Source organism: Battus philenor, unplaced genomic scaffold, assembly GCF_028537555.1.
Source record: "Battus philenor isolate CCGP_79_NKW_IND1 unplaced genomic scaffold, ilBatPhil1.0.hap1 SCAF_5, whole genome shotgun sequence".
Classification (NCBI taxonomy): domain Eukaryota; kingdom Metazoa; phylum Arthropoda; class Insecta; order Lepidoptera; family Papilionidae; genus Battus; species Battus philenor.
Window position 1 is genome coordinate 13918921 of NW_027181715.1, and position 17067 is coordinate 13935987.

The 17067-nt window shown below is 37.3% G+C and overlaps 1 protein-coding gene across 1 annotated transcript in view; it reads right to left on the bottom strand.

Annotated features, from left to right (window-relative positions):
- Positions 1-313: 313 nt before the first annotated feature.
- LOC137929928 (diacylglycerol kinase eta) overlaps positions 314-17067 on the bottom strand; it is a 156807-nt gene continuing 140053 nt past the window's right edge. The window contains exons 13-24 of the mRNA XM_068773067.1: positions 16801-16888; positions 15587-15694; positions 14018-14232; positions 11247-12662; positions 10405-10818; positions 9515-9689; positions 7957-8186; positions 6829-6940; positions 4172-4318; positions 3149-3271; positions 2643-2764; positions 314-554 (exon numbers count right to left, since the gene is read on the bottom strand). Of these exons, the coding sequence (XP_068629168.1) occupies positions 314-554; positions 2643-2764; positions 3149-3271; positions 4172-4318; positions 6829-6940; positions 7957-8186; positions 9515-9689; positions 10405-10818; positions 11247-12662; positions 14018-14232; positions 15587-15694; positions 16801-16888 (3391 nt within the window). The remainder of the gene's footprint in view (positions 555-2642; positions 2765-3148; positions 3272-4171; positions 4319-6828; positions 6941-7956; positions 8187-9514; positions 9690-10404; positions 10819-11246; positions 12663-14017; positions 14233-15586; positions 15695-16800; positions 16889-17067) is intronic.

The window sequence follows — 17067 nt, forward strand, 5'->3', positions numbered from 1 at the left end:
ATATACGGATACCATTAAAAAATCTTAGAGTAGTAAAGATATAATTTGAAAGATGCAGAAATTCAAAAAACTTTAATATTTGAACATGTTTGATTTACGGGAAATTATTTTCGGTGGGAGATATCACTATTCAAAATAACCCTTTGAACGCCTTCGGTATCATAAGATATTCAGAAAAAAATATTAAAAACGAGTACAAGTATCAAGTCTACATTAAAATGGTCCTAGAAATTCGACGGGAGATTAGCGACGGCGTTCCTTGGGACTTCTCGATCTATCCGGGGCCATTCCCTTCAGAACGGCCGCGACGTCGTCACTGTAAATCCTTGACTCCTTGGAGTATCCTCTTGACGTGGCCTACCTTGGTGACGCCGAGGTCGCGGAGGTCACGTCGGGCGAGGGAGAGGAGCTCCCTCCCCGTGATGTCGTGCTTCGCGAATACCTCGGAGTACTCGTCGAGTTGGAGAGATTCCAGCCAGATTTGGACTTCCTTGACACCCCAGCCGCGGACTTGCGCAGCGCCGTGGGAAGTCCCGCTGCCCTCCGACACGCTCCTGCGTCCACGTAGCCACCGGCCGGCGCCTTTTTTCGGGACCTAAGATGGGTCATACAGGGTTGGGCGATGAGCGGACGTGAGCGGTTGTCGGAACATACTAAAGCAATCGAGTGGGCGAATAGTAATGTTTTAGAAATAAAACTGATTGACGCCGTCCAGTGACATGGTGCGATATGCTCTAGGGACTGCCGCGGGTGACTGGGCGTGTGGGGGTGATGGTGAAATAAGATTCAATTAGTTGAATGTTTTTGTACACGTCCTCAATAAACAGGGGTGAATGTATTGCGCATTTGTCAGCAAAAAGTTGTAAAGCATTTCGGCCTATTTCCACTTTATTGTGATCACTTTGGAACATGTCAATACATTTATTTTTTAAGTTCAAATTTAGAAATTGAAATTTAAGCACCTTCCCGTTGTCAGATTGGTCTGAAATTTGGTACACACATTTAATTTAGATGACAATATAATATAATAAAATCAATAACATTACAAATCTAAGATGGCCGCCGATACAAAATGGCGGATTACGTATTTTTCCCTAACCCCCTCAATATGGGTATCAAATGAAAGGGCTACACTAGTAAAACACGATGATTATGTCAAAATTTAAAATTCAAGATGGACGCCGTTGCAATATGGCGGACTAGATACATTTTTTTCCACAACCACCACAATATGGGTATCAAAAAACCGTTTAACTTAAAAGTTTATTAAATGTATTTATTTATTTAAATAAATCCTGTATATTGAAGATTATTTTCATCTTAAAAATTATGCAACTTTTACGCTCATTTCCAATGACTACATATAGAGCTACTTTTATACTCTTGAAATGCGACAGGTCATTAGCTACAAGTATGTAATAACTTTTTTTAATATGTAGCAAATAGAATTTTGAAAACTTTTTTTTTACTATACTATCACTATTATTATTTCGATAGTCATTTTTGGATATGGTATACTATACATTCACAGCAAATGAGTTATACATTCACCCCTATAAAACTTTTACACCTATAACCAATCACCCTGTATAGCTACAGTCCGAATGTGTTAATAATGCAGTTAATCAATATTGCACATCAGCCTAACTACACCTAACTAACCACATATCTAATGAAATCTTTAATAATTAGAAAGTCAAGTGCACAGTGAACTATTGTAGGCGTAGTTTAGATCGCAACAGATAATTATCTACTACCCATCTGATATACATACTGGTTAACATAAATAGATTGAGTTAGTCACAATAATGAGTTAGTATATGTCTAAGTAAATGGGAAATTTCCTCGATTTTTGGCCATCAAAACGAAGGTTACTATTGCAATAGTTCCATTTATTTCTCAACAGAAACAGATTTTATTGATAATGTTATCCCAACATAAAAAGTTACTGAAGAAGTTATCAAAGTACCCTCACACTAGCACAGAAGATAATCACCGAGGGGGTTTCATTAGGAATCCCACATAACACTGTTCTGCTCCCAAAATTAGCACTTTGAACAATAAAATGGCCTACACACCCTCGAAACTTAAAAAAGTATATCTAACAAGAAACATCGCACTAGTTTTCTAATATTTGCTCCAGACATACATATGTGTATCAGTATCTATTTTAGATCTGGTATAGTTGTATCGAAAAGTCATTTAAAAAATTGATTATTATCTGTAAGTACATTCAAACTTCAATATTTTAGAGTTATCTGTATAAAGATTAAATCAAAAATAGGTGACCACTGCAAATATATGGACAATCTGAGGATGGCGATTTGGAGTAGACATGAGAAAGTGGTCAAACCTTAATGTGAAAAACCGAAAGAAATGGACATTTCGAGGTCTTTGTAAACGTAAATCACTAAAATTGTATAAAAAAAATTAAAAACAATTATTTTAGAGCAATTAAACAATAGTTAAAGTACGAAATACTTTATTCAAAAACATGTTTGGGTAAATAAAATAAAGTAAAATAACAATTGTAATTGTTATTATCGATCAAAGGGCCGTACGCTAATGTCTGTGGGATATAGACACGAAAAAAAAAATCTTAAATCCAAAAATGTTTATTCAAAAATTGCCGTTGACTGTACCAGGGAATTTGAATAGCTCTATCAGTTGCCGCAAGAACGGACTGCTTCAATAGAGAAGCGATCATCTGACTGAAGCTGTCTATATCACTACGCATTACATCCATGATGTATTCGCTTTTTCGCTAGAGCAAGAGATTGTATAAAAGACGTATCAATTTAGTAAACCACTTGCGTCCTTATACACTAAAAAGGATTCTAATTATTTTATATTGCCATAACAGAGAATTATACCATATATCATCTTACTTCTTTTGCCTTTCGTCCAGTGTTCTATAATTTTTACCTTTATTATTTCTACAACATGTTGCTGTAAAGGTGTTTAGATAAAACGCTTTCCCTCTGCTTATCTTAAACCAGATATTATCAAACGCTTTCCCTCTACTAACCTTAAACCAATTATTATCAGATGGAAAAATTAATAAACAAGCAGCAAACTCTGAATCTTTGTTTCTCATAATAGAACTAGTGATGTGTCCGTATGTTACACCGAAAAAGGCGTGGCTTACCTCATCGGTGTGCAAGTAGGCGAGGCCGTCGCGCGTATCGCAGCGCGCGAGATGTGCTCTTACGCTGGCAGCTGCACCAGCGCCTGCGCATCCACTTGCCAGCAGTTCGTGACAGCTCTCCACCTACGCACACGTGAAATTTGGGACGAACTGACTTTTGTCGATCACTCGTCTTGCTGCTTATGTACCACATAGTTATGACTGCTTGAGGAGGCGGGTAATTAGCCATAATTATCATTTTAGTAGTGGTTTATTAGAAAAACTGAATCTCTCCACAAATATGATACTGACTGTACCACGCGGGCTCAGTTTGGTGGATGATACGTATTTCACTTTAATATATTATTAAAAAGCTCAAATATGTTCGAAAAAAATATACAGCATGTAGCCATTCAGCTTTACATGCAATGCACTTTTGCAACATACCTATAAATTCTGTCAGTACAATTTGCGAGGGTTTTAATATCTAATATTCAGAATTTTTATATTCTCATTAAATTATTAAATATATCTGAAACCATTAATTATGGAAAAGGTGGACTATACATCAATTGACAACAGATAAGCAAGATTCACCTTTTTAAAGGTTTTACACATTACTAAATATCTTGTATATTACTTAGAAATTAACTTTTAGTACAGTAACGATATCGGCATTTTTATTATCTCAATGTATGTAATACGTCAACCATAAAAAATTTTTAGGTAGTTGATTAAAAGGAGTACATTTATACACCAATTAGGTTATGTGATTTGAACAAATACGGTCATATTAAATCATGGTTGCACTGACTTATTAAGACTAGGGGCCACTCGGGCAAATCATGAACTGATGGCGGGCCGGCCGCCAGAATAAAGGTAATTACATTTTTTTGGTTTTATTCTGGAATAGAATTCAATATTTTTCGAATGTACGAGAGTATTATTTTTGCGGCGGGCCACCAGTATTCGACCGGCGGGCCGCGGTCTGTGCATCCATGTATTAAATGATCAATCTGTATAGTGAGGGCATGAAACACGTACCAGCGCTGCAAGCAAGCGTCGCAGCTGAGGAGGCGGGAGGAGTCGTCCCTCTGCGTCTTGTAGCGCGTCGGCCCGAGCTGCAGCGCGGCGGGCTGCGCTTAAGGCGCTACCACCAGCGCCTGCCTCGCTTATACATGCTAATTTCACCTGTATTTGTAACATTTTAAGGTTCTTAATCCATTGCAAGCTATGAACTAGTTTTTATAACTCTAAAATTGTATGTTTTTTTAATTTATTGAATCTATATTCCACATACATTAGCGCTTGTGTATTTGTTTTAACGATTACAGTTAATATCTGTATTTTTTATTCACGTAACTGCATGTCACAGTGTTTATCAAAGCTACGTTACTTTAGTCTTTTAGATTGTTTTCTAACTTAAATCTTAAATTATTTTAAAATGAATTTAATTGATTATTACTTCATAATTTTTTAAAATTTTTGTGTGGTGTTAGTTTTCCAAAACGCTCTAAGAATATTGAACTTTTAACGTTACGTTTCATACGACCATAGTGCCATCCAAAGGTTGTACGCTAGTATCTGTGCGGCGATTGCCGTATTCGTCGATGAACCATGCGATCGGATCTTAAGTCTCGTCCGAATAACACGCACGGGTTCGTGTGGAGTGATATTGCTACCGCATGATGGACTTTGTTGTATAGCTCGAGGGTGTATGTTGTTCGATTAACAATTATTAAAAAATTATATTTGTTTAAATGCTACATAGTTTTAACTTCCTAATATGTATATATAATACCTAGACCAGAGTTCCCCAAACTTTTTTTTGTCGTAGACCCCTTGCCATGTATTTCCGTGTTGGGTAGACCCCCTGATATTGATTTCCTGTAAATTTATTTGTTTGTCCCACATTTGTATTTATAGAGAGACGAATTGAACAAGTCAGTGCAAGGTAGCCAAGCTCTGAGACTGCGACTATCAAGTTTTTACAAGTTCAAAATTTATTGCGACCACAAAGCGAATACCAACATCCTACAACTTACGCTATTTTATAAACATAATTTTTTACTTCATAGGTACTTTTATAAATAATGTAAATGTTTTGATATTATAAGATAGTATGATGTAAGTAAATAGGTACTATCAGTGTATGTGTGGAGATCCACTATCGTGGACCCCCATTTTCATTTCATGGAGCCCCAAAATTTTTTTCGCTGACGTAGACCCCTTTCAGGTTGTCATAGACCCCTAGGGGTCGATATAGACCACTTTGGGAATCACTGACCTAGACGAAATAACGTTACTTATCAAGGAGTTAAAACTACCACAATTAAAATTACAGTAAAACAATCGAAAATGAAATGATAAAAATGAACAAAATAAGCCCAAACTGACTGTACTTTTAGTGGTACAGAGTTGACTTTATAGCAATAATAAAGGTAGTTCACACTAACGCACATATACATAACCCAATCCAATTGCTAATGACAATTGCAACTCGGCTTAACTGGATGTTCAGAGCGTAATATTAATTTGGCGTGAGCTGTACCATCTGAATTAATAAAGGTCTATTCAAACGAAAGTTTTTGGCGACATACTACTGTAATCAAAAATTAAGGTAAATTAGTTTATAAAATCTATATCGTTTATTTATTCTTCCAAATCAATTTAAATATTTCTACTTCTTCAAAATAATTTCCGTCCGAAAAAAAAATTTTTGCCAAAGCTTTTTCCAGTCCTCGAAATAGTCGGAATAGTTTTTTCCGATAGAGCCTTCATGACCTTTCTCGATTCGGTTTTAACCTCCGCAATCGTGTCGAAACGGCATACCCGCATTGGCATTTTTAATTTTCTCACTAGCAAGAAGTCGTACGGAATCAAATCATGCCAATACGGTTGTTGTGGGACAGCATGAGTCAAATTTTCGACTGTTGATCTTTAAGAGTGCTATTTTAGTTAGTTTAAGGCAATGTATGTGACCATTAACAATATTAGTTGAATAATCAATGCCTTTTACACGACGTTTGAGATACTGTGCAGTTATTTTTGTATTATTTTGATATTTTATTTGTGGATTTTAGGAGCAGAGTTAGCTCTTTGGCTCTGGTCAAAACTTATTGTATTTTCATAGAATTAGGAGATAGTTAATCTGTAAAATCGCTAAGGCTTTATGGAACAACCCGGTTGGACCTGTCACACGCCGATAATGCTCCCTTAGCATTTCGACTGAAGGTTGCGGTGCACGAGAGGGCAGAACCTCAACTTGATGGGTAACTATTGCCTAGTATACATTACTAGTACTTTAGAAAGCATTAACGCGAAAAGAAGAAATGTAAGAAGAAACTTCAGCAATGCTTTTGACAGTAACGAGAATTTCGCTATCCGAAGATTGTTGAAAATTGTTTAAAAAATTGGCACCAATCGGGTGTTGGCGCTTCTGAGACACAAAACATCCTTCAAAATGGCTTGGGCTGAGCTAAATGATATTTTAACTTTTGATAAAGAGACGCTTGGCAAATGTTATAGACAGTCCTAAAAATATATAAAAAAATAGTTGCTTTGTTAATGGAGTTTTAAATGACAATCTCATCTTGCTGTCTCTAAACTAGGAAAATTTCGGGTGGTACAAAATATTTTGCATCTGTATTAGCAACAAATGAAAACATCTATAATCTGTATTAAATAAGATCATGACTGACGTGTTTGACGAGTGTGTTGACGTCGTCCAGGAGTGCGAGCAGCTGGGCAGCCTCCGAGGATGATAGAGAGCTGCCTGCTTGTGCCTTCTGTTGTTGTTTCTCATCCCAGGCTCTAGAGGCACATAAACATTATTTCGATGAGAACTTTGTTCCTGTTATAAATCAACAACATCAGCATGTAAGCTAATAGATGTCTACTATGTGAAATAGGCTTCCCCCAAAGATGGCAACGATGAATGGTCTCGCGTTGCCTACATCCAGTGATTTCCTTGACCACGTCGGCGCTTCATCTATTTGACAGCTTACCGCGCCATGCCGCGTCCAACAACTCACATTATTAAGAGTTAACAGATATTTAAAAAAATATAATAGGGGGATCGGAAAGTAACGACGTTTTTGCCGAAGTATTTTACAGAAAAACCGATTAATTTTTACCGCTCCGACATTGGAAATTTGTAAAGTACATGGGCAAAAGGTGAATTAATTAGAAATAAAAACTTGTTGAAAATGTAGTCGTGTGAATTTAAGTTAAGAAAGCGACATTTTTTTCCGGTCCCTCTAATACAATACGAAGTCGACACAACAACAAACATACATATATAATCACCTGATTTATCTACACACGAACATAAATAGATTAAAAAAAGTGTAATTGCTAGCACGAAAATTAAATAAAAGCTTTCTCCAAGCTTGATAAAATTAGAATTTTCTAAATTCTTGATGTTGTCCTAAAGTCTTGGTGGAGGAGGCGTGGGGGCTTCTTCGCTAGGTGGACCGAAGAGATACTCAAGGTTTCGGAAAGTCGCTGGATGGGGCGAGTTTTATCGATATGAGCAGCTACTCTGTAGGAGCTACATTACGTCATCATCATCGAAAAGGGGAATCCCACAGAAATATAATTCCTTATATTATTTGGACGAAAAAGAGCGCGCTACAATACCTCTCGACTTGTGATTGGTTGATTTTTATTAGTTAACCAGTGGTTTAATAGTTTCAAATCGGTGTAAACATGGGCTTAACTTGACGAATATATAGACTTCTACTTCCAACTTCGTGTTGTTTTACTTCCAAGACCTATCGATTCTAGGAAGAATACCATAACTATAAGTGAAACTGTGATACATGTACCTGAGACTGGTTTCAAGTGCCCTAGAACGGCAGAGCATTTGCGCGCGGTTCTTGTGTATGATCCTCACGCAGCCCGGCGGCTGCAGCCAGGCCTCGCCGTCCACCTGCACCGGCACGCACTCCTCGCCCAGGATGTTGATCTGCACAGCCCGGCACTGTGCGATGCGGTGCTTTTGCAGGTTGATCAGACGCGACGCCGCCATCTGCGCTGATCCGAAAACGGCTACAACCTATTCGAAAAACAGTTGAGTTTACATTATTTTATGCGTAAGAAAAAAAATCATAGTAGTATAATAAAATATAGTAGTATAATCATAGCGCATGGAAATGGGGAATCCCACAGAAATATAGTTATTTATATACATCGAACGAAAGAGAGCGTTCTGAAACAATTTCCGACTTGTGATTGGCTGAACATTGTTTTAAATCGACCTAAATATAGGCTAAACTTGATGATTAAACACATTTCTACTTCGAACTTCTCCAAGAACTAACGGCCCCATAAAGAATCCCACAGTTGCATAGTAAATAAGAAAATAAATATAGCAAGCGGTCTTATCACTAAAGGGAATTTATTCCAGAAAACCATAGTATGAAAATAAAAGGACATATGGCGATTAGTCAACACGTGCATTAGTCCTTTTATTAACCAGAGGGTGAATGAAACACCTGTCTCTAGCTAAAATATTTGACGACAGTCGAAAATAGAAGGCTCTTTAGGATGGAATAAAATAAAAAAAACGTCGTATATTAAGGTGTATATCGTTCTATCGTCAAAAAAAATTTTTGTATTGGATTGCAACACATTAATAACTTTTGCAAGTACGAAGTCTAATAGAGTAATTAGTGTACAGTGCGATTGGTTATATATGTAAAAGTTTTAAAGTCACGAATGCATTGCTCATTTGCTGTCAATTAATGTATAGTACAGTACCCGGCAATAAATATTACACATCGACCTTTGGAAAGAGACAAATAATATCGGCTTAGTAGAGCACTATCTCTGTTCCACACAACCTATGTGCCGTTTTGTCAGTAGTTGTATTTCGTGCGACAGAGCTAACGCTCCATGAAGTCGAAATTAGCCGTTTGTCTCTTTCCAAAGGTCGATGTGCAATATTCATCGCCGGGTACTGTACGCCCTATTCAAAACCGCGCTTTCTAAAATAAAAAAAATAATGATAATACAGTAAGAAAAATCAAGCGAAGTTTACAAAATTCAAATTTTTACATATTGAAATTAGTTATTGTTTAATATCTATCTGTGCAGATTATGTCTTGATAGAAGTTATTGGTCTGCTGCAATCTAATGGAAAAATAAATGTAACATATTTAAATGGGTCACTTTATATAGGTTGATTGAAAATCTATGTAAAAACTTTAAAGCTTTTTGCTAACAAATGAACTATATATTCTTCACTTTAAAGCTTTTATAAATAACATGTTATCTGTATAACTAATACACATCATCCTGTATACGTATAACAGTTGTTAAAGTCGAAATATTATCGTTCGGTTCCAATTTCAAATATCATTACAAGTTTACAAAACTTCTTACCTCTAGTATTCTATCATCGAATGAAGGCGCAAGGAATATGTCATCCGCCCTGGTCCCGCCCCAGAAGTTGGTGCCGCCCATGAAAGACGGAATGTTCAGCACCACGATACCTTGCAGCTCGGGCAAGGGAATCCTCTGTCCGTCGCACTCCAACTGGACTCTCTGGCCCAAATGTCTGAAAATCCACTAAGTTAGGCAACAATCTAAGAATGATATTTTACAAAATATCACATAGAATTATATATAATATATAAATTGATTTTTAAAATAATTTGATAATCGTAAAACTCGAGAACGGTTCAATCGATGCGGCTAATTCTTTATTTTATATTTTCGTAAAGGAAGTAGAAATATTCTAATGGGGACCAAAATCTTCTAAAAGTGCGAAGAAAACGATTAGTAGTATTTTCCTGTACAAATCATAGAGTAAATAAAGATAACAGCTGCCAAACATCTGACGTTAATTGAAAATAATAAATGCATAGAAGCAAAAAAAAAAGAAACAAAACAAAAGATAAACAGAAAACTTATAGGTAATTAATCGTTGTTTATTATAGACAATAAAAACCAAAAAGATCGTTATTAGATACTGTTTATTTTTCTTTCTTTTGGTCTGCGATAGCTCGGTTGCTCTTAACAGTAAGAAGGCTGTTGAGGCAGATAGCTTATCACCGTCATCATCAGTTTAGTAGTAAGACGCCTTCTGCTAAACATGGCCTATTTCCCCCATAAGTTTCCAATAGCACTGGATGGAAACGATCATACAGCGTCTTCCGAAGTCTTTAAAAAAGATCCCGACCCACAGACCATCAACGCTGCCCTTTTTAAGCTACTCACTACCACTTAGTTAAAGGTAGTTAATTATATAATCATCTATCTTCTTTGCTTACCTGTAGGTTCTGTTAACCCATTCCTTTGATCCAAGCACACCATACCACATGTAATTGCGCGCCCTCGATCGGCATTTCTCAGGATGTTCCTCTCTTTTATTATGAAAATCCAAGGTTATCTTCGCATCGATACCGATTCCAAAGTAGTTGTTCATTACCGCACGCTCATAGAACCCTTCTAGCAAGGTATCGTCAGGGTCCATCAATGGACTTACTGCAGCGCAAAGAGCGTCAGCGTTGGCCAAGAGGCATTGGCTTATGAATCCTTGTGTGACGTGTGGCCATGCGGGCAGTTGTACAAGAGGGTTGATGATGGGTAATCTCTTTGCTCTTTCGCTAGTGTCGGATTTAGAGGAACCCATGCCGCCTATGACACCACTTTCACCCCATATCGAGGACACCGATGTCGATAACCTGCTTAAGAGAGAAATTTAAATTTTTACACTGTATTTGATTTCCTAGGATTTATAAAATTGATAAAAATTATCAAAAGCGTTTTTGGTTTTAGATTTTTTAACTTTTTTTATATTCCTCTTAATCTCGTCGCACGAGTAACAAAGAAGCTTGGCTGTTAGGGTCGAAAGAGTTTTCGTTTGACGCCGAGCCAGTGTACGCGGCGTGGGACTGACAATATAGTTAAGTTCGTACCAAGTAGCTCGAGGCTGGCAGTTTAAGACCACTCATCGTGCCCACCTTTGGGCCCATCTAACATGATGATGATAATAATTTGCAACACGAGAAGAAAGGTACATTTTTAAAGTCCTGTTTCTTGGTATTAGAAACCTTGGTAGGTAGTTCGGCAGAAATGGTAGAAATATCTCAATGATGCTAAAGGTACTTACTTATCCGGTTCGCCCGGTTTGAAGAGACTACCACAAGATATCCGTCTTGTTGCGGCCGGAGAACAGCTCAGGAACCTCCCGTACTCCGGGTCTGATGAGCCGAGGAGTTTCGGATTGTCCGACTGCCTCCTCTCCCTGCCGTTCGCTAAACTCGGCTCCGGCGAGTGGACACTCAGAGTGTCGGTACCATGGTCGAAGATATCGCTAAGCACGGAAGCCATGCGGCTGCCATTGTTCTTCACGCTCTTTTTCTCCTCACTGTGCGATGGAGAAGGCGGTTCCACTACCACGCTGACTTGAGGAAACATCATTTGATTATTAACCTTTACTGTTACATCTTCATTGAGAAGCGTTGTCGGTTTCTGAGGAGTCCGAACTGGGGATTCTCTTTTTGGAATAATTTCTTCAGTAGTCTTTGGTAAGAGATGTTTGACAGAGCTATCGTCAATTATACGCTTCTTAATACTTTTCTTGAGTTGTTTTCGAAACGATCTTCTCGCTATATCACTACCCTCTTCGAAATGAGCCAAGCTGCAGTATTTGATCTGTTCATCGTTTTTCGGAGCGTTCTCTATATAGAAGACCCTGTTTTCGAAACCGAATTTTTCTACTTCAGCCTCTTTGCGCTTTTTAATTTTTGATAAACGCTTTAATTTTTCTTCCGTGTTCTTTTCTAAGCTCGGGTTTCTGCTATCCATAGGGATGTCCGACACTGTGTCCGACGTGAAGAGTGTAGTGTCGTCCGTGTACGTCTCGTTGTCGCCATTCTTCCCCATCATAGCTAGGAGAACTTCTTGTCCGAGCATAGAACTAATGTCATCCATGATCGATTCTCCGTGGATAGTTTCAGAATTCATGTAAGTTGTCTCTGAAACTTCCGGCGAATCTATGTGCCCGATTCCACCTTCTTCTAGATCTTCAGGTTTCGTGTCAATTATCTCTGATATTAAACTAAAATCATCACTAATGTTGGACCCTTCGGAACTGGTCGCGTCTACCTCCAAATCTACACTAGAGAGTTTTCTCTCCGGCGTGCACTCGCCGCTGGCCGGAGTGATCCTCTCGCTCAACTCTTGGAAGTGAACTTCGTCCGTATACGGCTTGTCGATGTCTATAATAGTCAATTGGTCCGATTCGTAAGTTTCTCCCTGTAGTATAGAATCTCTCTTATCACTATCGTCTGAGATGATTAGGTTAGGTATGGTGAGGCTGCTGCTGTCGCAGGTGACGCGGTCGTCCGGCCTGCAGAGGTTCCTGCAGGAGCTGGTGTCGCTGGAGGACAGGTTGGATAGCGACAGCCGGTCCTGCGGCGACGCCGAGCTTGTCTTGCTGCGGTCGGGTTTCTCTACCCCAAGCGCTTGCTCGCCCGGCTGCGAACTTAATAACTTAGCTATGTCTTCATCTACGTCTGGAATGCTGTTGGTCAAAACATAATTATCGTCAATGAACACGCGTTTTTTATATTCACTTGTGGGTTTGTCTGCGTGCACGGTGCGTACTTTCACATATACGTATGTGCGATTAATTAACGTCAGTCAAAGAGCAGTGGTGATAAAAGCCGAAGCATTTACTGAATCGATTTTATATTGTTTTGTGTATGGAATAAATGACCTAGGTGCCTTACAATTTTTTTTTCTGAATTCCAGCTATCCGATCTAAAAACAATATTCTAAATTACTCTCCTAACAACTTTGCTGCTAGTCTTTACGGCGAGTAAGAGATGTCTACCAACCAACTTTTATGAGCTAGAACGGTGTCGGCACTACGCGACGTAACATGCCCACGTCTCTGTACTGCGATTGAACGTTCTAACTTCTTTGGCAATATGTTGTTTGTTATTATCTTTTATAATTATTGTTATTGCGCCTGCAATATGAGTACCAAAAAAGGTCCATCAAGACCCTAAAAACGCGATACCTGCGCTGCTATAAGGAATTCCATTCACAGTACCGGTCTCGCGCCCGTGAGTGATACTTTAGATTTTTTATTTTTTGATTTTAATTACTTTATATATTCCTTATATGATTAACAAAAAGAAATTTGGCTTCTTACTGACTCTCATGTTCGAGAAGCTATTATATGATTGTTGTATCGCTACAGATCCTAATTGTTTTTGCATTGAAGATATTTATAATACACTTGGCCTCTTAAATTGCAGAACTAACAACACTAATGTCCCATTTGTCGGAACACTGAACAAATTTTAAGACTCTTCGGTTCTTTTGCCTACGCCAGTCAAGCGGTTAATATAAAATCAGTGCAAGATTATCTTTGCTGTACCTAAGCTTTATTTAGCTTTGTTACAAAATAAAACTAGTGTCATTACAGCGCATGTAACATTTGAAATATATTTGGTGACAATATATTTCTTTGACGGTTACAGTATTTAACCATTTCCACTCCAAGGCTGTTATGTAGCATCGATAAAATTTAATTGAAATATAGTATCTTGCGATTCTAGAATATGTTTCATTCATTCGTGATTCAAACATTTTAGTAACAAAAATCTTTCCTGTTATAAAATTTTCAGCAAAAAGAACTATTACACCATGTCGAGTATCACTCGACAGTGGAGCTTGTGGAACAAAAATCAGTGTCGAGTGACACTCGACATTGGAGTGGAAAGGGTTAATAGACTAATTTAGATCAATAGCTTTAACAATGATATAAGATTAAATAGGTATGTTCAAGTCATGGTAATTAATGGTAGATAGCGATTGACTGATCCATGATCACGAGGGGAATTGATGGCAAGGATGTCAGTCACTCACTGTTCAGGCTGCAGCGAGGCTGCGGAGACCGCGGAGGCGGCAGAGGATCGACGACTATCGGCAAAGGCACGCGGCACGGGCAGCGTGGCGGTCACTTCGCTAGGCGGCGCTAAACCTCCCGCCACCACGCCCCCCGACACACTATCTCCCCCTGGCACCCCCTCATCCACTTCTCCCGCTATCTCGCTCCATCCACTCGCATCTTGCGTAGCAGGCTGTAGTAACAACTGCTTTTTTAAAATTATACATTGTCGTTGTGAAACCAATATAGTTTTTCTAAACATATTACATATTTTTTACTATTATGATGTAGAAAAAAGTGTAAATAAATAAATTATCGCCGGGCATTGTACGTAGGGATGCTCTACGGTCGCTTAAAATGTGCTATTCGCATATTTTATACACATTTATGCATATATGTCTGCAAGTAGATGTGTGTGTATTCGCTCGAGTTAACCTTACATCTACTTTCTCTTTTCCACCCATCTATCAATCATTTAACCTTTCCCTGCACACTCAAACCCACACACACAACCTCTGACAAAAATCTTGACATTGACCTATTGATGTAATAGTTTCCCAAGATAAATTGTCTAATTTATAAATTATTATTATAATTGATAAATTGATAAAAATAAAATGTAAGAACAAAATAAGAAAAATAAAATAAATGTACCTAGCCACCTTAGAGTAAGAAGATGATGGAAGAAAGGCGAGGAAAGAAAGAAGGTATAAAAGAGCAAAACGAAAGATATTGTGAAAGACCAAAGTAAAGAATAGAAGATATTGTGACGCGTGAAAGAGAGTGATTAATAAAGAAAATACTGAAAAAATTATTGAATAATAAAGTCCCAATCAAATAAGATCCCAATAACTTAGGGGTACGAGACGCCCCCAATAGCGGAGACCATAAAAAAAGAAAAAAAAATTGTCTAATTTAAGCAACTTCTGGGAAATTTTGTTTGTAGCATAATTTAATTATAATAAATATTTTTAATTTTACCTATACACGTAACGGTGAATATATGCGCAAGAGACAAGTTCGTATTCCCCACGTGTAAATACTTGCATGTACAATGCGATTAAAATAAGAATAGGACGGGCTCTCGGCTAACTTCACTCATATAAGTACGGTCAGCATTAAATATATAAAATAAAAAAATAATAATAATTGTTTTTGTTGATTGTTTAATTTGTTCTACAATGAGCAAAAGAGGTAGTGTTTTACATCGGCGAGCTCGAGAGATTAACAGCAATGTTGATAAGTACTTCGAGGAAGAGAAAATACGTGCCATTATGTTGTTGGACCAGTTAAAACAAGCAAGAATTGTACCAGGGCCAGATGGCAATATTCATATATCGCGTGATGTATTTGGAAGTTTCATTAAGCATTTGGAAACTGCTTCGAAGGTAACCGAGCGAGTGACTTTAGCCACTGGTATTATTTTTTAAGATTGCTTTTTTTGCACACTATACCAAGTTCCCGTTGTGACGTCACAACATGGCGCTAGGCCGGTCCTATTCTTATTTTAATCGCATTGTATGTTTCGTTTTCGTGTACGTACGCACCTGCGGGTATATGTGCGCGAGTGTGCGTACGAGAGAGCGCAACGCGCGACGGACGCTGTCAGCGCGTCCCGCCAGTGAACATCCTCGCGCTGCCCAGTTCAGCTGCTCCTATGGGTAGACTGTCTTTATAAAAATTGATAATTTAGCTTTAAATTTACCAACTTTTATACCAGGAAGTAGCTAAAGCTTGAAAAGAGTGAATGTATAGCTCGTTTCCTGACAAATGAGAAGAATCGCTCTTCAAAAAATAGGTAAAAAATTGTTTCTTGAGGTATCATATCTCAAATTAATTTAGTATTTCATCGAAAACTTCTATACTGTTCTGATTGGAAACAGTGAAAGCTTGAAAAGAGTGAATGTATAGCTCGTTTCCTGACAAATGAGAAGAATCGTTCTTTAAGAAATAGGTTTAAAAGTTGATTCCTGAGGTATAACATCTCAATTTAATTTAGTATTACATCTAAAACTTAAATACAGTTTAATTTTTAAAAATGTAGTCTCGAAATCTCCAATTTCTATATAAAAATTATCACAAAAAACACACACATGAAATAGGACAAGTTATCGATCGATAACAAAATCTTCGATATATATAATTTTTTAATGTAATCATAAAAAAACCCCACTGAATTTGTCGTTCGCTTTTCTTAGAGCAGGTTATGTAACGACCTGAGCCGAGTTTCTTAAGTATCTTCTGTACTCTGAAGCCCACTTAATTTGTTACATTTAATGAATATTGGAACTTTTAACAGGACTTATTGACCGTCATTTTTTTATCTATTTTATTTTGACTCTACTCTGCTTTGCAAAGTGTTTTGTGAAGAAGAAGCATGAATAAACTCAACAACAAGACATATTTTAATAAAGTTTAACAATATCGATTTACGTATATACATTGTCAGATTTAGCTTTAATCAAAACAAAATAATCAAGTGACATCCTTGCTAAGTATTATTGATATATAAATATTCATTTATTGAATAATATTCCTTTTTTAAAATGAACAATGTATAATTTTTTTAAATGTATATCCAGATCGAAAAAATCTCATTCAAGGATGTGTCAAGTATTTACCTATTTCAAGTGAAAAGATGTCATTTTAGGAGAGCTAGTACTTTAGTTTACATGAAATTATGCTCCTATTTTTCTTCTCCATGAGATATAGACGTGATGATTCAATTTGGATAAGAATATTAATGAAATAATGGTGTTACCTTTTCAGTCTTTTCGATACTGCCTTTCTCGGCAACGGGTTGGGCTTCCGGTTCACTATCGCTGGTCGTGTCTGCCGGCTCCCATGATCTGAAAAATTCTTTTTTCACTCTCTTATCAAAAATGCTCAATTTATCACAAAAAATAAGCATTTTTAAAAGTTAAAAGCAGTTCCCTAATTTAATATTATTTCACTAAATTAATTATTAAATAAACTGAGATTACATTTTTTAACACTTTATTACGTGATACACTTTATATTAATATAA